The sequence below is a fragment of the Rhinatrema bivittatum genome, chromosome 6, assembly GCF_901001135.1.
Source record: "Rhinatrema bivittatum chromosome 6, aRhiBiv1.1, whole genome shotgun sequence".
Taxonomy (NCBI): Eukaryota; Metazoa; Chordata; class Amphibia; order Gymnophiona; family Rhinatrematidae; genus Rhinatrema; species Rhinatrema bivittatum.
Genome location: NC_042620.1, coordinates 113509586 through 113536107, shown reverse-complemented (window position 1 = coordinate 113536107; position 26522 = coordinate 113509586). Strand labels below are relative to the sequence as shown.

The following is a 26522-nucleotide window of genomic DNA, read 5'->3' as shown; positions in this document are numbered from 1 at the left end:
TGCGCGCGATTCAGTAAATAAAATTATTCAAATTAGGGTCCGCGGTAAAAAGAGGCGCTAGGGACACTCTTTTTTGACAGGAGCGGCGGCTGTCAGCGAGTTTGACAGCCGACGCTCAATTGTGCCGGCGTCGGTTCTCAAACCCGCTGACAGCCACGGGTTCGGAAACTGGACGCTGTCAAAATTGAGTGTCCGTTTTCAGCCCACGAGCCGCGGGCCGATTTAAAAATTTTTTTTTTTAATTATTTTTAACTTTTGGGACCTCCGATTTAATATCACCATGATATCAAATGGCTGCTTTTCTGTGCACTTCTGTGCACTTTCCCAGTGCCGAGAGAAATTAACACCTACCTTTGGGTAGGCGCTAATTTCTGAAAGTAAAATGTGCGGCTTGGCTGCACATTTTACTTAGTGAATCGCGCGGGAATAACTAATAGGGCAATCAACATGCATTTGCATGTTGCAGGTGCTATTAGTTTCGGGGGTTGGCCGCGTGTTTTCGATGCGCTATTACCCCTTACTGAATAAGGGGTAAAGCTAGCGCATCAAAAACGTGCGTCCAAACGCAGGATAACAGTGCGCTCCACAGGAGCGCACTGTAGTGTATCGGCCTGACAATCTTCAATTAGGACTTGCCTGGCAGGGCAGCATCTCTTTAAGTGCACAGAAATCAGGCCAACAGAAATCACAAAAATCTAGAATGAAAAAGAGTGGTTCACTGAAAAATTTAAAATGTTTATACTCTGAAAGGGACACACATAAATGGCCAGATGCAAAAATAAAAATGTTGGGGTTCATTTTCAATGGCTATTCAGCTACCTTAGGGCAGGCCTGTCTTTAGGACAGCTCTGTGGGCTGACCAGAGTTAGCCACATAAGTTAACTCCCTGGAATGCTTCCTGCCTGCCCCCGGAATACTCCCCACTTAATACAGTTAGAATTTAGCTGGATAAGCAAATGAATATGCAGGTTTTGCCATTTTGATGGATAACTAAGTTATCCATCTAAATAGCTGTTAAATATTGATCTCCCTAGTTCTATTAGATTAACCATAGGTCATTTTTATAAACATTTTTCATATTATGTGTCTCATGCATCCATATTGCTTTATATGAAAAATAAAGCAAAACGTTTTCATAGGGCTTGCATACTTAAATTGTTATGCAGGCATTTTGCTATGATAGCTTGTAAGTGAAGGAGACAGCTCTTGAAGTTTCCGCTGACGCAAATGTTTATCGAAATACAGCCCATGTCAATGTGCTCATTCTTGCTGGCGAGTTTTGGAGACAAGTTACATTTTTTTAATTTTTTTGCTATTTTCAGCAGCAATCTTTTCAACCATTTTGTTTCATTTCTTCAGTTCTCCAGATGAGAAGCATCTTTCTTCTTTTTCATTTGATGAGTGACAATATGATCAGCACAGCAGCACCGAGAAACAAAATATTGTGCTACTATATTGAGAGATTTTTGTTTAAGTAATTTGAACGTTAATATACTAAAGCAGAAATATAATTATGTTTTTCAGATAAAACAATATAGACACTGGTGAAACATAATATGAAAATTATTTATATATGGGACCTATGGTTAAATATAACCGGAATTAAGACTTTTTTTTTCTGTATACAGTCATTTATGTTTGACCCTTTCACAGTATAAGAATTGTTTTAAATTTTTGCGTAAATTATTATTTTGTTTGTTTCACATAAAATCTTCAGCCAGAGTTCCTGTGGCAAGTGGCTGGAACCTTCAGATGCACAGGTTTTGGTCTCCTAGAGTGGGACTCCCAAACAATTGCGTGGATGGAAGGAGGAGTGCAACCTGAGAATTTTGCTCACTGCTGATCTACTTTTAATATATTTTCCTAGAACTTTCACAGAATCAGCCATGGAAACTTTTGAGCAATATTGTTGTACATACTTAATATACCACAGAAAGCAAATCTGCCCATCTCTTAGCTATATTATCTTCCTGTAGCCCAACATAAAGCAAGTCTGCTTACCATAAATGATGTTCTCCATAAACAGCAAGATGAAATAGCCATGACACATAGTAGGGTGATGTCATCTGATGTCACCAAACGAACCTTTCTCTCTTAGCTTAGAGCTTTTGCTCTACTGAGCATGTGCGGGGTTTTCTGCACAGGCACTGCCCTTTGAGCCCCTTATAAATTCTAGAACTAAGCTTCAACTAGGTAGTCGACTCTCTAGGGAGGTAAGCATGTATTAAACATGGATAACTCATCCTACTGTCTTACTGTTTATGGTAAGCAAACTTGCTTTCTCCATCAGCAAGCAAGGCTGAATTAGCCATGACACATGAGGAGTCCCAGGCTGATGGTTGTAGCAGAGCACTTACTGAAAAAGCAATCCAGACCCCAGGATGGAGAATGCACTACTGAATATGCAATCTGCAAAAACCTTTGTGGGAGCAAGGCATTTGTGTATGATTAAGAGCTTGTATGTAAGTGAGAGAGCATGTATGTGATTGAGACAGAGACTGGTCAGGGAGCTGACTGGTGTGTGTGTGAGGAAGAGAGACTGGTTAGGGAGGTTACTGGTCTGTGTGAGACAGAGACTGTGTATGAGTAACTGGTTGTGGGTCCTAAGGAAGAGGACCTTGAGGACAAAGCTTCAGCAGCCACTGCTGCTTCTGGTATGTGCTATTGGCCTGCAAGAGAAAGGAGTAGGAAAGTTGCTGGAGAGGGTAAGTAAAGGTGGCTTTTTAAGTTTATTTTTCTTGATTGACTACCATTTTAATTATTGGGTATTATATGATGTCTGTTGTTTTGAAATATTTTATTGATATTTAGACAATTTTTAATATTTTTTATGAGTTTTTAATTGGTTTATGTTATTCTGTTCATCAGCTGTTTTGTAACATTTATTAGAGATATGATTCAGCCGAACCTTTTGGTTCGGCCTTCGTTATCAGCCTGCCACGGGAAATTTCGTTTTCCCACGGTTCGGAACGATTTTATTTCGTCTGCCCCCGAAATGAAGCCCGAAACCCAACTCTCTAAAAGCAGGTACATTCATGTAAAGAACGCACTGTCAGAATGCGGGTACATTCATGTAAAGAACGCACTGTCGAAATGCAGGTACGTTCATGTAAACAACACACTGTCGGAATGCAGCTATGTTCATGTAACGAACACACTGTCGGAATGCAGCTACGTTCATGTAACGAACACACTGTCGGAATGCAGGTACGTTCATGTAAAGAACGCACTGTCGAAATGCAGGTACGTTCATGTAAAGAACGCACTGTTGGAATGCAGCTACGTTCATGTAAAGAACCACTGTTGTAAAGTTTTGGTTTCATATGTCCCTCATAAGGGCAAAGCATTATTTCTCCTTTTTACTATGCATCATTTCATGGTTGTGAATGGAGAGAAAAGGAAATCCGATATCATTTTACATTACAATACCAACAAAAGTGGGGTGGATAATCTTGACCATCTTGTCAAGTATTATACATGTAAGCAGAAAGTTAACAGATTATCAATGGCACTGTTTTTTTAACATGTTAAAAACTGCTGCTATTGCCAACTATATTTTATGGATCAAATACTTCCTGACAAAGAAGCTGGATTATACTACCTCAGTTTTTGCCTGAACAAACTTCTGCATCACGAAGTACACACCATTTCTTTTGCACTAATTTGAAATATCATTGTTGTCAGTAGGTTGACAAAAATAAATGTGCTTTCATAGCGGAATATTTACCTCAGATAGATATGTTCTTGTGGTAGAGTAACTTGAAAGACCAACAATGTTAATGTTTAATAATTATAGGTATTTTTCTTCAAAGTTTATGTAAATTTGCTAATATCCTATATTCAATGCATTTTTATTCTCAATTTGGAACCAAAACTAATAGTATGGAACAAAACTAGTGTTGGTTATGCAATATGCAAAAGGGAGTGTAGGGGAACCAATGTCTACACCAACACCCACACCACCACCAGCACCACCACCACCACACACACACGCAGGCACTTCATTTCAAGTAAATCTGTGTTTTCAGGTTCTAGCTGTTTTGCTATTATGAAATACATTGACTTCCACCGCCCCCACAAATTTGGATTTGCTTGGAGACAGTTTACTACCCCAGCATATACTAGAATTTGGCTAGGGATATTAAATACACCTCCAATACTGATTGAGGGTTAAAATTTGCAATACAGTAAAATAAAATAGAATAAAAAATGGTTATTTTGAAAAAAGCCTTTTCTGAGCATTTCCAGTGCCTTTCCCTCTATTATCTCTTTTAAAGGCAAAGTGTCAGTGTAGGAAAAAGATGATGAACTTGTTCACGGACTACAATTCACAATTTGAAACATGTATTTCTTAATCATTCTGTGTGGGCATCACACTGAAAACGTATAAGATTATATCTGAAAACAAATTAATAAGATGCAATTGATATTATAAGACTACTTACAAAATTATTTTACAGCATCAAGTTGTATCTAATAAAACATGGCTGATAAACAGAATTATTGTCCAACATTTTGCAAGAATCAAGTACTTCTAGATAATATGTGTTGCAAAGAAACAGTAAAAAAAATTCTTACCTGTCACTATACAGTAATTTGGAGGTTCAAGAACTGCACCATAAAACTGGATGATGTTTCTGTGACTGAGCATACTTAGTATCTCTGCCTGTTCAAAAATCAGAAGCATAGTCAAAACACGGCTTGATTATAAAGTAGACCATGCATCCTGTACTTAAACTGAGGGGTAACTTCTTTTTCTCTCTTATTGAGACTTATTGCTACCCAAAGTGATCAAGTATCATCCTCATACTTCTATAATGCACCGTGATAAACAGGACAGTAAATTCTAGGTACCTATACTACAAAATAATGTGGATATCATTCGGAGTGCATTCCATTTCTTTTTCATTACACATTATGCACCACATACTCCGTCTCCCTGCATATACACACAGTGGTCTCAACAGAAATGCATTATCTTGACTTCTTTTTTTACTTAGGCATCAGGCATTATGATAAATTTGCAAAGACCCTCAAAACAACTGAAGGTGAATTACTATCCTTCTTTCGTTCCCCATCTCCAGCCTGTAACCATCACTCTCTCTCCCTCTCTGGTCCCCAGCCCCCCCCAAGGCCATCCCCATCACTCTACCCTAAGTCCACCCCACTACTCTCACTCTCTCTGCCACTCCTCCCCCACACGTACGTACTCAGCACTCTCTTCCTCCTCTTTTGCCCATCGCCACCACTCTCTCCCCACTCCAACCCCCCTCTTCCCCTGAAGTAATATATTCTCCTGGCAGCAGGAGCTGCTTTTTGTCGCAACCGCCTCATTCTCCGCACAACCTGGCACAGTGTCTCATTCTGGGAACCATGTTCATGCACACGGCCAGATGTCAAACCCATATTTCCCAGAAGAACAAGGCACTGGGTATTATTAAACAGGTTAGGATTTTAGGGAAGTCCTTCAAAGAAGGTGTCATTTCTTCATACACTGCATGCAGTTAGTACCCTATGGTGGAAACTGTAAAATGCTTGTTTTATACAATAAAGAGAAGCCGTGGGCTCTTAAGAACTTTCAGTTCCTGAAAAGGAATGTCACATTATTGACAGCATCCATATTTTGCAATGATCATTATTATTTTATTTGTATCAGAATAATGCAGAGTTCTAGTAGCCATATTGCTCCTGGAGAAAAGTAAATACTTTGTAGGTTGTTAAGACTTTTCATGGCCCGACATAAATGTTATCCAAATATTGCAGTTTCATTTTACTCCAGAGCTAACTTTGCTCAAGATAAGGGCATGCTCAACCAAAGGAAGACCTCTTCCAAAAGAGCTCTGCCTGTACTTCGCAGTCAAAAGTGAATGAAAGATCCAATGCTAAATGCAGGCACTAAGTCAGAGAAAGAACAACGTATAGGTGGAAGCATTAAACCCATATTAAATGCTTTTATTAGTTAATTTAGCATAATACACAATGTTTTATTAATATTAAGTTCACATTAACACAGCCCAGCATAAAACAATTAAAATGAGCTAATTGTTAATAAAGGTTAATGTGTGAAGTAATGGATTCTGCACTAACCCACCAGGACTGCCAAAATTTGACTACAGCTTTTGTGGTTAAGATTTTGTGTTAGCATTGGCAGGACACTGCAAATACCAATTCCCCCACAGTCCTAGATCAAGGCTCCTCTGAGCCCCAATGCTCCCCCATCTCTCTGACGTTCAAATCAAGGGGTCACTGTGCCCAAATTCCCCTCCACAACCAAGTCCTCACCTCCACTGAGATGAAGAGTCCATAGTACAATGTCCCCCCAGAAGCTCCCAAAGTGCAAATCAAGAGGCCTCCTTGCCTCATTTGATCCCTTCTCCAGCTCTCCTCCCATTTGTACCTGTGTGTGGTGCGAAGGACCATGTACTGTTAGCTAGTGCTGTTTTGGATTTCAGACCTGGTGGAGCAGGAGAGTCAAGCTCTCTCCCGCCTTCGTTTTCATTTGGCTACTTTGGTTGGGGTAGATAAGGGCAAGTCACCAGAGAAGTGGAGGGTGGGGGAGAGAAATAGAGGGGGGTAGGATCAGAGGAAAGCAGTTCCTTGATCTGCACTCCAGATCTCGGGAGGTGGACATCGGGACACAGTTGTGCTTTCATTATCATCAGGGAGACGGGTGGGAGGAATCCCCTTTGATCGTCACTTGAGGGAAGGAAGGGGATATCAGGGTATGGCAGCCCCTTGATTTGGATGTTAGAGATGGAGGAGAGTACATCAGGACAACAGGCCCCTTGTTTTTACATTCAGTTAGATGGTAGAAAGGATGTCAGACCTTCACCTCAGGACTGGTACTACCACCACCAGTAACATATACACATTACAAGCAATGGTGAAACTCGCTCTAAACACCCGATTGTACAATATATGTCAGATTTGCAACTAATACCCATGTTAAAATTGGCACATTAACAGATTTTAATGTTGCTTAGTAGATCAGCCCTATGGTTTGTGAACAGGACAGAATAAGGAAAGATCAGGGTGACAGGAACAGCAGGTTGCTAGCTTTTTGGTTCATACTACAACCATTTATTTGTATTTGCAACATCTTTCATTCCTTCAGGACTCCTTAAAAATTATTGTTGTTTTGAACAGTTGCAAACCCTAAAAGCTCTTTTATCATAAGTGTTTCACCTATCCTGCGTCTATGGCAAAACTCTTCTGAAAATACATTTAGTTATTGTCTAGACCAGACCAGTGGTTACCCGAAGCAGACTGCGAACCAGGGTTCAAATCCCACTGCTGCTCCTTATGACCTTGAGCAAGTCACTTCACCCATTGCCTCAGGTACAAACTTAGGACCTCATTTACTAAGCATTTTCCCACAGACATAGAATGGGAGAAAAACATTAGTAAATCAGAATCTTAGATTGTAAAACTGTCTGGCGATAGGGAAATACCTACAGTACCTGAATGTAATCAGCTTTGAAATGGCTAAAAAAGCAGAATATAAATACATACATTTGGAATTTAATGTAATTTAATATATTTATATGCAGCCAATCAATAGTCCTAGGTGTTTTACAAATTTAAAACATTCATAGTTACAATAAAACAAACAAACATACAGTTAAAACAATTTAACAATACAATTCTCTGCTGCAACATTCACCACCTAGCGTTAATAGTTGCTATTCTAATTCTAAGAGCTTGATTTGGGTTTACAAAATGCACATCAAATCTGAATCAGAACCAGCTGCTACAGGTTAAATGCCTTCACTGGAAAACAAAGCCTTTAAATGTGTTTTAAAAGATTTAAAACTCAGTTCCTGCCACAAACGTTCTGGTAATAAACTCTACATAAGAAAAACTGCTACAGAAAATAATCTGTCCCGATATTCAGCCGATCTGATGTTTTGCACAGTGGGGAAAATCGAGAAAACATTTACCAGCTGATCGCAAAGCTCTTTGTCGTTCTATAAATTGTTACATTTGGCAGCTCATGGGACTGCCCCGCAAGCTGTCCATTCATCCCAGCTGCTGCCCGACACTGCTATAGGCCTCCTGTTGCAGAACACCACCATTGCTGCATGCCTCGGACCGCTGTTAATGCTGCCATCCTGGCCAGGCCGCACCTCCCCTTAGGTAGCTATACTAGAACACCGTTATAGAATTGCTGACGATTAATATCTTTGTGAACTTGCGGATACCTCATAGACTTTACATGGGCTAATATTGAAAAGCCTCACACTCGGGTTTTGCAGCGTATTAGAGTACTGCTATGCATGTCAATCACATTATCTTTTGACTATGCTCCCGCTTTGTAATCATCGGTAACCACATTGTTTACATTTATACTTTTTTTAAAAAATATTTTCACTTTTATAGGTTATGGAGGTAAAACCGGACACTTATCTGAGCTTGTTAGGACAGTTTATAACACCGACCCAACCCTCCCCTTAGGCATGCGTGAACACATTTATGCACATAATATAGGCCCCACAGTGGGGAAACTCAGAGTGATGCTTCCTGATCAGGTCACCCCTATTGGGCTATTTAAGCGAAGGCCCACAGCACTGCCTCGCCTCAACAACGGGTCTCCTGCCTAGAACAGTGCATGTTGCTCCTGTGTTCCCAATTGTTCCTGCGTTCCTAGCTCCTTGTTTGCTCCTGTGTTCCTGGTTCTTGCGTTCTTGTCATCCAGCCATGCCCAGCCTGCCTTACCCAGCCTAGCCTTGCCCTGCCATCTCATCCAGTGTCTCTTGTGTGTCTTCGGCAATCCTTGGCCTGGCTTCCTGATACTAACCTCTTGCTTTGGACCTGACCAAAATTGCCTGCCGCCTGGATCTGATCTCTTGCCTTGCACCTAACTACACTTGTTTGCTGCCTGCTCCGGATCTTGGCATGTCCCAGTATCTCAAGCTTGATGCCTGTCCTGACCCCGGGGCCCCTTGGACTCTTGCTCTCCATACCGCCCTTGGGTACATGCCAGTCATCACATATATTTTAGCAAAGAGGTGTGTCACTACTGTGAATCACTGACAAAATCTTAAATTATATTTTCCATTGCACTGGAAGCCAGTGGAATGATTTTAGAACAGGCGTACTATACTCATTACAAGAAGAACCAATCCTAATTCTTGCAACTGAGTTCTGCACCATTTGCAAAGCTTTCAAAGCTGAACTGGTACACCAAGATAGACAGAATTGCAGTAACCCACCAAGATAGACAGAATTGCAGTAACCCACAAGGCAATACACAACCTGGCACCACTCGAGCTCACATTCCCTCTCCAACTCCACACATCTTCCAGACCAGTGAGACAAGCCTACAAAAACAACCTTCAAATTCCACCGATGAAATCAGCATTAAGTAAAAGAGCTTTCTCCACAGCTGGGCCTAAACTCTGGAACTCTCTCCCATCAGAGCTCAGATCACTGCAATGCTCCACTACATTTAAAAAAAGACTCAAGACTTGGTTATTCAACCAAGCTTTCCCATAACATCAACCTGCGAAATATCCCTGCCAATATCCCCTCAGTGGTAACACGCTAGAGAACTATATAGATCTTCTCTAGAAATCACATGATCTTTGGCAGTCTATTATCTTTGGCAGTCTATCATTAAAACCCAGCCTCTAGCCTATATTAGGCACCGCTCATGTTAATTATATTATTACCCCCTTATATCTTAATCCAAGTTAATTCAACCTGTTCATTGTAAGACATTTACTTGTCATTGTTGTTATTGTTTAAAATGTAAACCGAATTGATCAATAATTTTGTTATTGGAAAGTCGGTATAGAAAAATGCTAAATAAATAAATAAATAATATAGCTTTGTCAATACTAAAGCCTGCAATACTACCCTAAACTCCACTGAACTGATGTATGGTTTTAGTCTACACAATATCTGAAGCTTGAAATATGAAACTCTTATAACAGATTTAATTTATGGATAGAATGATAGAGTGGGATCCATATTGACTCCAAGGTATCTTACTTGGTTAACAACTGTAATGTCTTAATTATTAAAGTGTAATACAGGCTTATAGACTGGGTACTGGAAATCTACTCAATACCATTAACTTCAGTTTTAGCAGCATTGAGTGCTAATTTATTGCTTGTTAACCAGCACTTAATGAGTTTAAGTACAAGGCACTTAATGATGTTTAAGTATAAGGATGCTAGCACATTAGAGATGCCAGAATAGGGGGAAAAATTGAGTATCATCTGCATATATTCTATAATGTAAACCAAGACCAGCCAGAAGTTTACATAATGGCCTCAAACAGATATTTATTTATTTATTTGGTTTTATACACCGACATTCGATTGAGATATGTCACAGGATGGCTAATAAAACAGAGCCTTGCGGGACATCTTTTAACAAAGGAAACCAGGAAGATACTTTAGAGCCACTTGTACCTTCTGAGGACGAAAGAAAAGATTTATTTGTATTTATTTATTTATTTAAGGTTTTTATATACCGGCATTCATGATAAAAATCACATCATGCTGGTATACATATGAACAGGAGTGCAATAAATACATCAACTAACACTGTGCAATAAATACATCAAGTGCAATAAATACATCAAGATAACACTGGAACCATCCTAAAAACAATCTGACAATACCTAATTGGAATAATCTATTGATCAAAATACTGGGTTTACGGTGTCAAAAGCTGCAGTAATATCTAACACAGTCAACAGGTATTTTGTACCACAGTCAAAACCTTCCCTCATGGTTATAGTACTAGAGAGCAAAAAGACTTTGGTACTATATTTGGGATAATTAAGTTAATTATATTTTGTTCAACTGTCTACGTGATGTTTTTATTATACATGTACTGGTTGTAAACCGTTTTAACTATTTCCCAGTAAAAAAAAGTGTATATAAAAATTGTCTAAATAAAATAAATAAATACTGATCGCTATTGGGAACATCTTTGTCATCAAGGAATTCCCAGAATTGCCTCTAACAGTTTCAAGCACCTTTGCCTCAAATAAGGTTGATGATATTGGGTGGGATTTAGATGGCTTTAATGCTTAAAATTAGAAAGAAAGAAAGAAAGAAAACCCGAGTGAAATAAACTATCTTGTCCATAGACGAACAAATTTCAGCAATATGAACATATATTTACTTCACTGATAAATCTATGGCAAACATTAGAATCTTAAGTCCTCATGTTAGCTTTCATGTAAACCTGTTAAATACAAGGAATCCTGGGAAGGCAGAGCTATTTTGAGACCTAACACTTAGGCATTTCATGTTATTAGAGCAACCACATCCTTTGACAATCAGTATTCAAAACAGCTGAATGTCTTCTATCAAAGGAACAGCTTCTGTGACTTGTGTCAGATCTTTTACATTGGCTTTGATCCATTGTCCAGATTAAGAATCATCCTTTATTTATTTATTTAAAAAGTCTTATAGACCACACACTACAATATTATCACCCAGGGTGGTTTACAAAATAACATTCACAATTTAAAAGAACGATTCTCATAAAATAATATTAATTTATTTATTATATGCTCTTACAGCGAATGGGCTCAAAGCATGTTACAAAATAACAAGGGCCAGCAAGGACCAGCATACAAAAAAAACCTAAAGAACAGATTATATAGTACAGTGCGTGCGGGAAGCAAAAACAAACAGTAACAATAGCCAACAGGGACCATCGGATGATAAAACAAAATCAGGGATTATAAAGTGCTGGGAGAGCATGAAGTAGAACAAAACAACAACAGCCAAAAGGCCAATTGCATAAAGACCGAGAATCAGGGAATTAGTACAGGGAATAAGGAATTAGGATGGAAGAGCCAGTGACCCATATTCATGGGCCAAAGGACTCCATAAACAGCCAAGTTTTCAGTTTTTTTCCTGAAGGTCAGGAAATCTAGAGTCAGCTGATGTCCACTGGCAAGGAGTTCCAGAGGGAAGGAATACAACCGGCAAAAGTTCTCTCTAGTGCTGGAGAGCCACTTTTCCTCGAGGGCAGGTACAACCAAGCGAGTGTTAGGCAGAGAGTGAAGGGGGGTATACAGGGTCAGCTGCATAGGTAGGACGGAGCCAGACCCTTTATTGCCTTATAGACCAGGAACAGTACTTTGAACATTGTGCGAAAGGAGATAGGGAGCCAGTGAAGAGAGTTTAAGAGAGAGGTGACCTGATCAAATTTGCTGTCATTGAACAGGAATTGTGCTGCAGCGTTTTGTATAAACTGCCGCTATCAATTCAGTTTTTTGGTAATCCTATGTAAAGAGAATTACAGTAGTCCAGGTGGGACATTATAGAGGCCTGAATGACTGTAACATTGGCAGGACCATCAAAGAGGGAGCGAAGATGTCAAAGCTGTCGTAAATGGAAAAAGGCTGATTTTGTGATGATTAGAGTCCAGTATGACACCAAGACTCCTGATTATTGAGGGTCAGAATAGATCCTTCTAATATTACACTGGAGTGGAGCCAAGGGTGGTCCGATTTTCCAAACTATAGAACTTTTGTTTTTTTGGAAGTTAAGCTTTAGTTTATTGAAGTAAAACCAGCTTCTTCAGGCAGGTGTTTAGAGTTGCAATTGCTTGGTCAGGATTAATGCCTAGGAGGCCCAGTAGTTGGATGTCTTCTGCATAGATGTGGAATGGGATATGGTATTCCCTGATTAACTTGCCAAGAGGGCCAGATAGATTTTGAATAAAGTAGAGGACAAAATGACGCTTTGTGGTACACCGCGAGGGAGGGGATGAGGGTGACAGGTGGCCTGTTCTAAGGAACTTGTTTGGCTGTGGTCCTACGTAGAGGAAGGATTTGAACCAGGCTAGCGCAGCTCCTAACAGACCTAGGTCCATAAGTCAGGAGACAAGGAGTTCATGTGCCAAGAGCAAGATAATTTAGACTAAACAAAGATTTTAGAATTTAAGACTTCACTACAGCTATTTAAAAGATTCTAGCAACAGTATCAAACTGCAGTCCTCGAGAGTGGCAACTAAACTTGATTTCCAGGACAATAAGAACACATAAATAAACCATAAACTAGAAACTCTGCGGTCCATATTCAGCTGCTATGTGGCTGCGCTAGTTTGCCAGATAAACTTAAAAAAAAAGACCAAACAAAACAATTTTACATAGTTAGCCCAAGCAGACTATAATCCTAACATGTTTTATGATATAAACGGATTCTCCAGTCCTATTAAATGAACATTGTGTACTGTGCTGTTGAAACTTTGCCTTGAATATGTAATACTGGATATGCTATGCCAGAACTAATGTGAATATAACTCCAGCTTTTGGCTGTGGATAATTAATTCATTAGATTTTATTGAACATTTAAATTAACATGAAAATAGTGTTTGTGTTACGTTGGTGGACCCTTGAGCCAAAGCGGAGTTAGCGCCACCCACAAGGCAGGGCCCTGAAGGTTCCCGCTGTTGGCAGGCGGAGGCAGGAGGATACAGAGGCTCAACAGGAACTTCACCATTACCAGTCCTCTTTTACTGCAGGTTGAGCTCTTGGGTACTGGGACCGGCTGGACTTAGGAACAAGCCTTGAGAAGTATGGTATCTGAAGAAGGAGCAAGCTAAGAGGAGGGCCAGGCAGGCTGAGCTTGGGGCAGGCAGCAGAACAAGCGAAGTCGAGCGGAGATCTGAGGTAAACCAAAAGTCAGTCCGAGAAGAAGACGAGTCAAGAAAAGCCAAGGTCCAAACCAGAGAATCAATCCTGGGAGGAGGGCGCCAAAGACAGGGGAGCAGGAACACCAGGAGAAGGCCAGAAGAAGACTGCAGGAACCAGGAACACAGGGATCAAGGATGCAGGTACCAAGAACACAGGAACCAAGGACACAGGAACTAGGAACTAGGAACACAGGAACCAAGGACGCAAGAACTCAACCAACTATTCGCAAGAGAGGAGACCTGTTGCAGAGGCATCAGAGTCTGGTTCAGGCTGGCTTAAAAAAGGCGTCTTGATGACGTCAGTAGGAGGAGCGTCGTACAGCTCCCGCCATGAGCCCTTTAAGAATTGGGCACTGTGCATATGCTTAGGGACGTCCACTCAGTTGAGTGGCGTCCCCTGCACAGCAAGGACCTTGTTGCGCAGGGGACGCCACATCTTGCTGGCGACTCCTGGCTTTGGAGATAAGGAGGGTCAAACACGGGGGCAGCCCATGGTCGGCCGCACGTAACAGTTTGGTTATCATACTTAAAATTGTTTGCTATATTCTGATTCACAAAGGAATCTGTCTTATATACTTGGGAATATTTTGTGGTCCCATGTCCTAAGCTCTCTACACGTTAATTTTCTGGGGGAAGATATGCTAATGCAAGAAGAGAGGGAACCTATTATAGTAACAGTAAGCTCTATGTGCTACTTATACAGCCTATGTAATCAAGACTTGCAGTGTGTGTACTCTTCACTTGATTCTCAATTGCCATGCTTACAACAATTATATTACTTTCTCCTCTCCTAGTTCACATGCTGTTGTTTTGCTCTGGTAACTGACACTGCAATGAATAAGGCAGCCATCTCTGAAAAGGTTACTAGTTTCCAAGCCAGTAGCTGTGGGGTGCCTAGGAGAGTATTCCTGTTGAAACCATTAAACTATTTAACACATGGTAGCACAGTGTCATTTACTTAATTAAATTCATTAAAGAGTTTACTCAACCCAGCTTACAAAAGTCCTACTAACCAGTAGAAGACATAAATCAAGCATTCCCTCAAAGTAAAATCAGGGGGAAAAAACGATATATTCCAATCCAGACCCCAAAGCCCCCAGTTACAGTGCAAAAGAATGTTACAGCCTGAGGGCACTGCCACTCTCCTCTTACTCTAAGTCAGCCAATGGGAAAAAGAGCGTGACACCAGGGATGGGGGACAAATGGAGAGAAGACCAGAGATCAGTGGGGAAGAAGCAAAGAGACAGACTGAATGGATAATGTGAGGGGGAGCAAGACTAAAGCCAGGGGAAAGGAGGAAGAATACTTCTCCAATCTGGATCCTCCTTGCTGCTCTTTCCTCTTTTCTTCCCTCCTCTCATCCCTTAAATCCCTTTGATTGCCACACTCCAACTCTACACCGGCCTGAAATCCCTTTACCCCCACTCAAAAACAAAATAGTATTAAATTATCCAGACACAAGCAAAGCTTGAAATTATTTTATTTTTAAATGCAAAATAATACTGACACTATTCATATATAAAACTGTAAATTTCAATAGAATTTACTGTATAATTTTCCAACTTTTGCCACAGAAGCCACCCCCGAACTGCTCTAGAACACTAGAGGCTGTGTTTATCTCTCTCTCTCTGTATATATATATATATATATATATATATATATATATATATATATATATATATATAAAATGCATTTGAGGTTCCAACTTTGATGTTTGTTTCATCAAAACTAAGCTGCACATGTGCGGTCTGCATATCGAGGAGAACGAGCCACCAGAACAGGAGCAATTAGGCATCACTCCTACCCTTGGGGTATGCTGTGCACCAAAGCGTAAGGGGGCAGGGGGGAAGGATGGCTCAGATATATGTGCAGGTCCACTGGGGGGCAGAGTGGGATTGTAGTGCTGTCTAGGGGTTGGTTTTGGAGGTTACAGACACGTCGTCCTGGGAAGGGGGCGAGAGCAGCAAGGTTCACTCCTGGGTCGTCTACTAGTAAACAATAAATAGAACAAGAAAATAAAAAACAGAAACATTAACCCAAGCAGCATTTGTAATTATAGCCCAAATATTTTAACTACACATGTTACTTTTTCTCAGATTGAGTTCATTTTATTTATTAGCATATAAATTTATATTTACCACCATTAAACTTACACAGGAACAATATGCAATACTATTAGAAATGGATATATTCATTTATAAATCATCTTCAGTTTCTATGCTTATACTCCGTTAAACTGTGGCCAGTAATCATAGACACCTTTTGGGGCATCAGCTGATTCATGGGGTAAACTGAGATAATAGCTGGGAAATGATGTAACTTCACCAAAATATGACATTGTGAAGTAATCATCATAGCACATGCAGCAGGGCTATCTGATGTGTCATCACTACTGGGAGAGAAGGGCAAGGAGTGGTTGCAGAAATCAAGCTTTTATGGCTGTAGAAGAATTTATATGACTATAAAATGAAGATGGTTGGGAGGTTATGTAACAGAACCATTTAAGAGAAGTACTGTATAAGGCTGCAGATCATAGGGATATCATTTTGTTATATACACTTGTGTTCCAGACTAAAAGAATCAAATGGGTTATTCATCTTGGGGCCGATGTAATAAGGTGCGCTGAAGCTGCCGTGGGTTTGTACACATATGTACGTGCGTTTTCCTGCGCAAAGCCCTATACGGGGATGTAATAAGGGTTTTATGCATAGGAAAAAAATGCATACAAACGCACTTACTGACCCGCATTATTTTCTGCTCGAGTGCATGCTAATGGCATGCAAAGGAGGCGATTATCCAATCATGGGCAATGCAGGTGTTATGTTCTGTGTGTCTAGAGTTAGACAGTGGGCCCCTGGGTCAGGGTAAGGGTAGACTCCACCCACAGGTAAGAGCCCTGTGGTGACTCACCACGACAGGCGGCATCTCAGTGATGATGGACAATAACTTTATTATACTGCAATGGTAACTAGAGGAACGGGTAATGAACTTAGTCTAAGGTGTAGGACCGACAAGCAGGTCTTTTCCGACATAGTCCGCAGCGCGGGATGGTCCTGGAAATACTTCCTCTCAGTGGTGCTTGTATAGGATATCTCTGGTAGAGGCCCGTAGTGCAGAATAGGCCGGAGATAGCAGATGGATGTACACAAGGTAATAGAGAGCCGGTGGTAACCCGCAGTGCGGGGTGCCCTAAAGAAAACCTTCTCTTGCTGGTGTCTGTGCAGGCAATATCGGTAGTGGTCCACAACGCGGGGTAGGCCGGACGCCGGTGGCAAGTTGCACAAGTTGGTATGGATCCAGTAGTGGTCCGCAGAGCAGGGTAACCCGAGAATCCACACAGTGAATGTAGAGGCAGGTGGAGAGGAGGCACTGTACTCACTCGACACTGAAGAAGTAGATTGATGCTTAGGCACCGAGAAGACCTGGAACGGAGAAGGGCCAGGTCGTCCAAGGAACGATGCAGAACTCACTGAAAGAGAGCAGAGGCAGTGAGAGAGGCCCTCCGAAGAGCGGATAGCCCTGAGCGTGAGCAAGGCCCCCAAGGAGTGGGTACCAAGAACACTCAGACAGGAACAGCAACCAGAGTCGCAGAATGGCAGAATAAGCAGACCTGGAATCCTTGCTAACTCGTCGTACTGAAGGTCAGCTGAGCTTAAGTAGTAGAAGCGGGTGACGTCATGCAGTGGGGATGCCCCCGAGGTTCCCGCCATGATGCGCTCAAGAAGGGGCCAGGCGCGCGCGTGCGTGCCCTAGGTTACCCCGGAAGTAAGATGGCTGCCAGGAGCGCCCACGCCATCCCGGGAACGCCATGAGGGTCGGCGTGGAGAAGCGGAGACGGCTTTCTTCCCCAGACTACAAGCAGAGGAGAGAGAAGATGTGAGCAGTAGAGGTCACAGCTGCCTGCGACTGACGGGCGCAACAGTACCCCCCTTCTTAGGGCCCCTCCCAGGGGGTTTCGTATTCCTAGGATGAGTGAGATGGAAACAATGTAACATCTCCTTGTCCAGTATATTGGCGGCAGGTTCCCAGCTGTTCTCTTCGGGTCCGTATCCATCCCAGGAAATGAGATATTTCCAATGCTTTCCCTTTTTACGTACATCCAGGATGTCATCAACTTTATATGCGATGTCCTCTTCAGTATCCAAAGGTTGTAGATCAGGTGTTTTGCTAGAGAACTTCAAAAGGATGAGCGGTTTCAGAAGTGAAATGTGGAAAGCGTTGTGTATTTTCATTGAAGGCAGCAACTTCAAGCTGTAAGTTAATGACCCAGGCGGCGAAGGACAGTGAAGGGTCCAATATACCGTGGAGCAAATGGAACTGAAGGCAGCTTGAGCCGAATGTATTTGGTAATGAGCCATTCCTTATCTCCTGGCTTGAACTGGGGAGCCGCTTGATGATGAGCATCATAGAATTTTTTTGCCCGTTGTCCAGCTTTGTATAGAAACTCTTTGGTTTTAGTCCAGAGTTGATGAATCTCATCCGCAGTAGCCTGAGCAGCAGGTGATGTTCCAGATAATGGTATGGGAAGTGGTGGAAACAGCTGGCAGCCATAGACTATCTGAAATTGAGTGGAGCCAGTGGCAGACGCCGGATCCGAGTTCAATGCAAACTCTGCCCAGGGTAGCAGCTCTACCCAATCATTCTGCCTAGAGTTTACATAGGCCCGGATGAACTGCTTGAGGGTTCTGTTCATTCTCTCCGTTTGTCCATTAGATTGGGGGTGACAGGCAGAAGTCAGGTCTAATGTGATGTCGAACTTACGACATAATGCCCTCCAGAACTTGGCTGTGAATTGCACACCTCTGTCTGATACAATATGTTTGGGCATCCCATGTAACCGGAAAATATGTCGCACAAATAGTTTAGCCAGTTCTGGGGCAGATGGCAGTCGAATAAGGCCACAAAGTGTGCCATTTTTGAGAAGCGGTCCACAGTGACCCATATTGTATTGTTCCCATTGTACGGTCGACAACAAAGTTGGTTACGATGTGAGTCCAGGGTTCATTCGGAATAGGCAGCGGTTGGAGAAGACCCCAGGGACGGCCAGCAGGAGGTTTTTTGCCTGGCGCAAGTAGCGCAGGACTCCACGTATGTTTGAACGTACTTCTTTATAGACGGCCACCAATAATACCGCTGTAAAGTAGCGAAGTACAGGCTTGTCCTGAATAACCTGTTATCTTTGAATCGTGAGCCCACTTCAACAACTTTTTCCTTAGCGTCTGGGGAACCACTGTCTTGCCTGTGGGAACTGAATGGGTAACAGCCAGCATTACCTTTTTAGGGTCAATGATGTGGCGAGGTTCATCTGGCACATCCTCTGGAGTAAAAAGAGCGTGAGAGAGCGTCTGCTCGGACATTCTTATCCACTGGACGATATTTAAGCAGGAAATTGAACCGGTTGAAGAATAATGACCATTGAGCTTGGCGATGGTTAAGCCTTTGAGCATGGCAGAGATATTCCAGGTTCTTATGATCTGTGAACACAGTTATCTGGTGTTGAGCCCCTTCTAGCCAGGGATGCCACTCCTCGAACGCGAGCTTGATAGCAAGCAATTCTTTATCGCCGATGCCGTAGTTTCTCTCTGCTGGAGAAAAGCATGAGCAAGGGTGCAGCACATGAGCATCACTGTGCCGACTAAGCACAGCCCCCACACCGACATCCGAGGCGTCGACCTCCATAATGAATGGCCGATGTGGATCAGGGTGGCGTAAGCATGGCTTCTTCAGAAAGGCTTCCTTATGTATTTGAAAAGCAGAGATAGCCTCTGGGGACCAATGTGAAGGGTCAGCCCCCTTTTTAGTCATAGTGGTGAGAGGCGCGGTTAAAGTCGAGTAATTCTTGATAAACGTGCGATAGATAGTGAAGCCGAGAAATCGGCGTACAGCTTTAATTCCAGTGGGTTGAGGCCAGTCTTGCATACTTTTAGTTTTCTGAGGGACTATTGGAAAAACTTTACTGGACACGATGTACCCAAGGAACGGAACAGAAGATGTCCATTACCTGCTATTTTCATTTAGAGAATAGCCACTGCCATTAGCAATGGTAACATGGAATAGACTTAGTTTTTGGGTACTTGCCAGGTTCTTATGGCCTGGATTGGCCACTGTTGGAAACTGGATGCTGGGCTTGATGGACCCTTGGTCTGACTCAGTATGGCATTTTCTTATGTTCTTATGTTCTTAACCTATTGGGTCATTTTGTCATATGTATGGATAGCAAGTTTGCTTACTGTAAACGTTATTTTCTGTGAATAGCAGGATATGGGTGACATCATTCCAAGGCACCTAACGGACTTGTCACTCCATGCTAAGAGAGCTTTGAGCTCTACTGAGCATGTGCAGGTGTTGCTTTGAGAGCCTCTTCAGTCTGTTTCAGAGTTAAACTAGCTATGTAGTCAATTCTCCAGAGGGAGGACAGGTATCTCATGTTTAAGTCATCCTGCTATCCACAGAAAACAAAGCAGAATTTGCTTTTTCTGTTAATAAGCAGGCTGAATTGGCCATGATATGTGAGGATTCCCAAGCTGAGGATTGCAGCTGAGCATTTACTGAATAAACAACCCATACTCCACCGTGGAGAATAGACAGCTGAAAGAGTATGTAATGCAACACTGCCCATCTACAGATACTGTCAGTACTTGATAGACTGTCCAGACAGCAGTGAGACATAAAGGTATGTACTGATGACCATATGGCAGTTTTGCAGATGTCTTCTAGAGGAAATTCTCGCAAGTGGGCAATAGAGGAGACCATAGCTCTAACTTGATGAGCTTTGACTGTATTGGTAAAATTAAGCCCTGTTGAAGCATAACAGTGTGGAATATATTCAGCTATCCAGTTGAACAGAATGCGTTTGGAAGCTGCTGTCCTTAGTCTGTTAGGGTCATACGAGACAAAAAGCTGAGAAGTCTGTCAATGCGACTGAGTTCTTCTCTTATATTAGGCTAGAGCTCTTTTACAGTCCTCATAAGCATGTGGTCGTGGGAAGAAATTTGGCAAAACAATGGACTGATATGAACTTATTTTCAGAAGGAACTTCGTATGCATACAAAGAACCACTTTATTGTGAAAAAACTGCATGTAAGGCAGGTAGTGAACAAGAGCTTGCAGCTTACTAACTCTGCACACTGAGGGGTAGATTTTCAGACCGCGCGAATAGGCGTACTTTTGCTGGTGCATCAGGCGCCAGCAAAAGTACGCGGGATTTTAGTAGATACGCGCGGAGCCACGTGTATCCGCTAAAATCCGGGATCGGCGCGCGCAAGGCTATGGATTCTGTATAGCCGGCGCGCGCCGAGCCGCACAGCCTACCTCCGTTCCCTCCGAGGCCGCTCCGAAATCGGAGCGGCCTCGGAGGGAACTTTCTTTTGCCCTCCCCTCACCTTCCCCTACCTAACCCACCCGCCCGGCCCTGTCTAAACCCCATCCTTACCTTTGTCGGGGGATGCGACCTGGGGGCGGGTCCGGAGGGCGCGGCCACACCCCCGGACCGCCCCGGGCCGTAACCACGCCCCCGGACCCGCCCCCGAAACGCTCCCAACACGGCGCTGCGCTCGGTCCCGCCCCCGACACGCCCCCTCCGAAAACCCCGGGACTTACGCGAGTCCCGGGGCTCTGCGCGCGCCAGTAGGCCTATGTAAAATAGGCTCACCGGCGAGCAGGGCTCTTAAAATCCGCCCCTGAGGTTATAGCAACTAGGAAGACCACTTTCCATGAGAGATACTTTAGAGACACCAAAGGGCAGCTTCATCAAAAGTACAAGGGCTACATTCAAATCGCAAGGTATAGTGGGTTTGTGCAACAGAGGCTTCAAGTGCCACAACTGCCACAACTCTTTCATGAATTTTATTATGAGAGGATTTGTTAAAATGGGCCTATTATTTATGGATACATGATAGGCTGATATGGCACTCAAGCATACTCTTATGAAGATGTAGCCAAACCTGAAGCTGACAAGAGATGCAAATGCGATGAGGTGGTTTGGATCACAGTAGAAAAGGTCCAAACCATTCTGGGCACACCATTTTGAATACCTATTTCACATAAAGGAATAGCTGCGCCTAGTAGAAGGTTTTCAGGTAGAAGAATGATATTGTCAATAGATTTGGACAGTAACAGATCAGCGCTCAACATCCAAGCTGTGAAATTGAGGGATGGAAAATTCAGATGAGCTAAGCTTCTGTTTTCCTGACTCAGCAGAAGAGGATTGGAACCAAGGTGGACTGCAGGGATATACAGAAAGTTGTACAAGATGTGCATACCAGTCTTGTCTGAGCCATGCTGGCGCTATGAGAACATGCAGGCACGATCCCAAAGACGTTTCTGCATTGTCCTCGCAATAAAGAGGTAGTGGTGGAAAAGTTTACCTAAAGCTTGTCCCCCAATCTAGTAGAAAAACATCTTGAGCTAGCCTGAGATTGCTGGGAAAAATAGAGCAATTGGGTTTTGTTCCATCGCAAAAATATAAATTGATGGATGACCCCACAACTTAAGAACATAAGAAAATGCCATATTGGGTCAGACCAAGGGTCCATCAAGCCCAGCATCCTGCTTCCAGCAGTGGCCAATCCAGGCCACAAGGACCTGGCAAGTACCCAAAAACTAAGTCTATTCCATGTTACCATTGCTAATGGCAGTAGCTATTCTCTAGGTGAACTTAATAGCAGGTAATGAACTTCTCCTCCAAGAACTTATCCAATCCTTTTTTAAACACAGCTATACTAACTGCAATAACCACATCCTCTGGCAACAAATTCCAGAGTTTAATTGTGCGTTGAGTAAAAAAGAACTTTCTCCGATTAGTTTTAAATGTGCCCCATGCTAACTTCATGGAGTGCCCCCTAGTCTTTCTACTATCCGAAAGAGTAAATAACCGATTCACATCTACCCGTTCTAGACCTCTCATGATTTTAAACACCTCTATCATATCCCCCCTCAGTTGTCTCTTCTCCAAGCTGAAAAGTCCTAACCTCTTTAGTCTTTCCTGATAGGGGAGTTGTTCCATTCCCCTTATCATTTTGGTAGCCCTTCTCTGTACCTTCTCCATCGCAATTATATCTTTTTTGAAATGCGGCGACCAGAATTGTATACAGTATTCAAGGTGCGGTCTCACAGAGGCATTATGACATTTTCTGTTTTATTCACCATTCCCTTTCTAATAATTCCCAACATTCTGTTTGCTTTTTTGACTGCCGCAGCACACTAAACCGACGATTTCAATGTGTTATCCACTATGACACCTAGATCTCTTTCTTGGGTTGTAGCACCTAATATGGAACCCAACATTGTGTAATTATAGCATGGGTTATTTTTCCCTATATGCATCACCTTGCACTTATCCACATTAAATTTCATCTGCCATTTGGATGCCCAATTTTCCAGTCTCACAAGGTCTTCCTGCAATTTATCACGATCTGCTTGTGATTTAACTACTCTGAACAATCTGTGTCATCTGCAAATTTGATTATCTCACTCGTCGTATTTCTTTCCAGATCATTTATAAATATATTGAAAAATAAGGGTCCCAATACAGACTCCTGAGGCACTCCACTGTCCACTCCCTTCCACTGAGAAAATTGTCCATTTAACCCTACTCTGTTTCCTGTCTTTTAGCCAGTTTGCAATCCATGAAAGGACATCGCCACCTATCCCATGACTTTTTACTTTTCCTAGAAGCCTCTCATGAGGAACTTTGTCAAACACCTTCTGAAAATCCAAGTATACTATATCTACCGGTTCACCTTTATCCACATGTTTATTAACTCCTTCAAAAAAGTGAAGCAGATTTGTGAGGCAAGACTTGCCCTGGGTAAAGCCATGCTGACTTTGTTCCATTAAACCATGTCTTTTTATATGTTCTGTGATTTTGATGTTTAGAACACTTTCCACTATTTTTCCTGGCACTGAAGTCAGGCTAACCGGTCTGTAGTTTCCCGGATCGCCCCTGGAGCCCTTTTTAAATATTGGGGTTACATTTGCTATCCTCCAGTCTTCAGGTACAATGGATGATTTTAATGATAAGTTACAAATTTTTACTAATAGGTCTGAAATTTCATTTTTTAGTTCCTTCAGAACTCTGGGGTGTATACCATCCGGTCCGGGTGATTTACTACAGTTTGTCAATCAGGCCTACCACATCTTCTAGGTTCACCGTGATTTGATTCAGTCCATCTGAATCATTACCCATGAAAACCTTCTCCATTACGGGTACCTCCCCAACATCCTCTTCAGTAAACACCGAAGCAAAGAAATCATTTAATCTTTCCGCGATGGCCTTATCTTCCCTAAGTGCCCCTTTAACCCCTCGATCATCTAACGGTCCAACTGACTCCCTCACAGGCTTTCTGCTTCGGATATATTTTAAAAAGTTTTTACTGTGAGTTTTTGCCTCTACAGCCAACTTCTTTTCAAATTCTCTCTTAGCCTGTCTTATCAATGTCTTACATTTAACTTGCCAATGTTTATGCTTTATCCTATTTTCTTCTGTTGGATCCTTCTTCCAATTTTTGAATGAAGATCTTTTGGCTAAAATAGCTTCTTTCTCCTCCCCCTTTTAACCATGCCGGTAATCATTTTGCCTTCTTTCCACCTTTCTTAATGTGTGGAATACATCTGGACTGTGCTTCTAGAATGGTATTTTTTAACAATAACCACGCCTCCTGGACATTGTTTACTTTTGTAGCTGCTCCTTTCAGTTTTTTTTCTAACAATTTTTCTCATTTTATCAAAGTTTCCCTTTTGAAAGTTTAGCACGAGAGCCTTGGATTTGCACACTGTTCCTTTTCCAGTCATTAAATCAGATTTGAACAGTTTGTGCTGAGGCGATCCACCAACACACTGGATATCCCAGGTAGATAGATGACTTGAAGCATCACTTGATGGTCGATTGTCTACTGCCAGATTTCCAGCATCTTTTGACATAAACAGAGTGGACCCTGTGCCACTCTGTTTATGTAAAACATGGCAACTTGGTTGCAGTTTGAAGTAAGATGCTCTTCCCTCACAGTAAGTGCATAATACCTGGAGCACAGTTCGAGAAGACTGAACTGAAGGAGACACCTTTCAAGAGACCAAGCCCCCCTGTGTCCAACAGGATTGGGTATGCGCACCCCAGTCCTTGGTGGAGGCATCTGTTACCAAGATGACTTGATAAGGAAGAGGCTGAAGGGGGACTCCATCCTGAAGAACATGAGGAAGCAGACTCCAGCAGAGTACCTGTTTCATTTCCCAAAAGATATGAATTACTGTGCTCAATTGGCTGAGCTGGTTCCATTGGTTGTGTAAACCCCACTGCAGGCAACAGATGTGCAGCCGAGTCAAAGGAATAATGTGTGTTGCTGCTGCCATATGACTAAGGATGACCATAACTCCATGGAGGAGTGAGCAGATAGAAGTTTTTGAACTAGAGTGTGCAGCATCTATGCCCGCTCGAAGGACAGGAATGCTCTTCTCTTGCAAGGAAGAAGCATTCCTGGGCTTTTCAAAGTTTATTAGAAATTTGGTCCCAAAAATACACAAATTTCTTATCAACCACCAGGATGTCCCATTATTTCTGCAATAGGATCTATTTTGGAACCACTGTCAAAATATATAAATTATTTTCTTTGACCATTGGATCCCTGTAATCGATCTTATATTAGAGATTCCTCACATGTCATACAAATACTTCAATCAACTGGAGTTTTTCTAAGCCCTGACAAAGGCCCGTTGTTTCACCGAAAGCAGCTTCATCAGGAGGAACAGATGATTTTTTTTAAATTCAAGATGACATGGCTTAAATCGAAAGGATTTGGTTGTGTTCCACAGGGACAAATCAAGCTTTGTAGCGGAATATATGATTTAGGAATGAAAATGTGCATAGCGTTCTAAATCGCCACTGAGTTGTTCTGATATGTTACAAAGGCGTATATCTGATAACCGTCCTTCCTTTGATCTTGTTCAAAGAAAACCGCATGAAGGTTCTGGGTACAGTTTCTTCAACGACATCATATTTATGCACAAAAATTTTGTTTGTGAAATCGTGAGTTTAAACTGACAAACTCTTGGGACACATCTAAGAATTTTCACAAGAGATCAAGCCGTTCAGAGAAATCCTCTGGGACATTTATTATCTTTTTCATGGACATTTCTCATTTATTACAGAGTATACGAAAAAAATTTGTTTTGAAAAAGTCACAATCTCTTAGAAAAAAAGGCTCATGCGACGATTCTATTATTGTCAAAAAAGTTTATTGAATATTTAGGGTAATACTTTTGATTATAAATTCTTAGAATCAGTGAGAAAAAAAAATGCCCCAGTATTGTTCCCCTTTTTTTCTTTTCTAGTATATACAATTAAGGAAACAAATTAGAATATTGCTTTTCTGCCGCTTTCGTTCCACCATATATATATATATATATATATATATATTATAGAGCCACCATCTGGTCTGAGAACCAGAGGATGGGCTTGAGAATTGAACCCAGATCTCCAACTTGACAGCCCTCTGCTGGATTAAACTGTCAGATATTAAATTATTTTAAAAAGGCAGAACTTACAATGAGTTAATAAAGGGATAACATTAAATATTACCTTCTATCGTATATACCACCATTAAGAACATGTTTTTCTAAACAGATGCCAAATGTACTCTCAATATCCATAAAATGCATTTACCTATCTCTATTTTTAGTTCTATCAGACTTCAGTATCAGATTCAGCTAATGAATTATTCTGTTTAACACTGCTCGGTTTCTCCTGTTACACATGTGAGTCATATGCAATTCTTGTACTTGTGACACAGGTTTAGAATGACACCAGAATCTTTCTTTAGGGTGTAGGTTAGCTATGTGATCTAGTAATATACATACATACA

General features: G+C 41.9%; 1 protein-coding gene across 1 annotated transcript in view; it reads right to left on the bottom strand.

Annotated features, from left to right (window-relative positions):
- MAP3K20 (mitogen-activated protein kinase kinase kinase 20) overlaps positions 1 to 26522 on the bottom strand; it is a 492577-nt gene that overhangs the window by 378549 nt on the left and 87506 nt on the right. The window contains exon 3 of the mRNA XM_029605800.1: positions 4579 to 4666. Coding sequence (XP_029461660.1) covers positions 4579 to 4666 — 88 coding nt within the window. The remainder of the gene's footprint in view (positions 1 to 4578; positions 4667 to 26522) is intronic.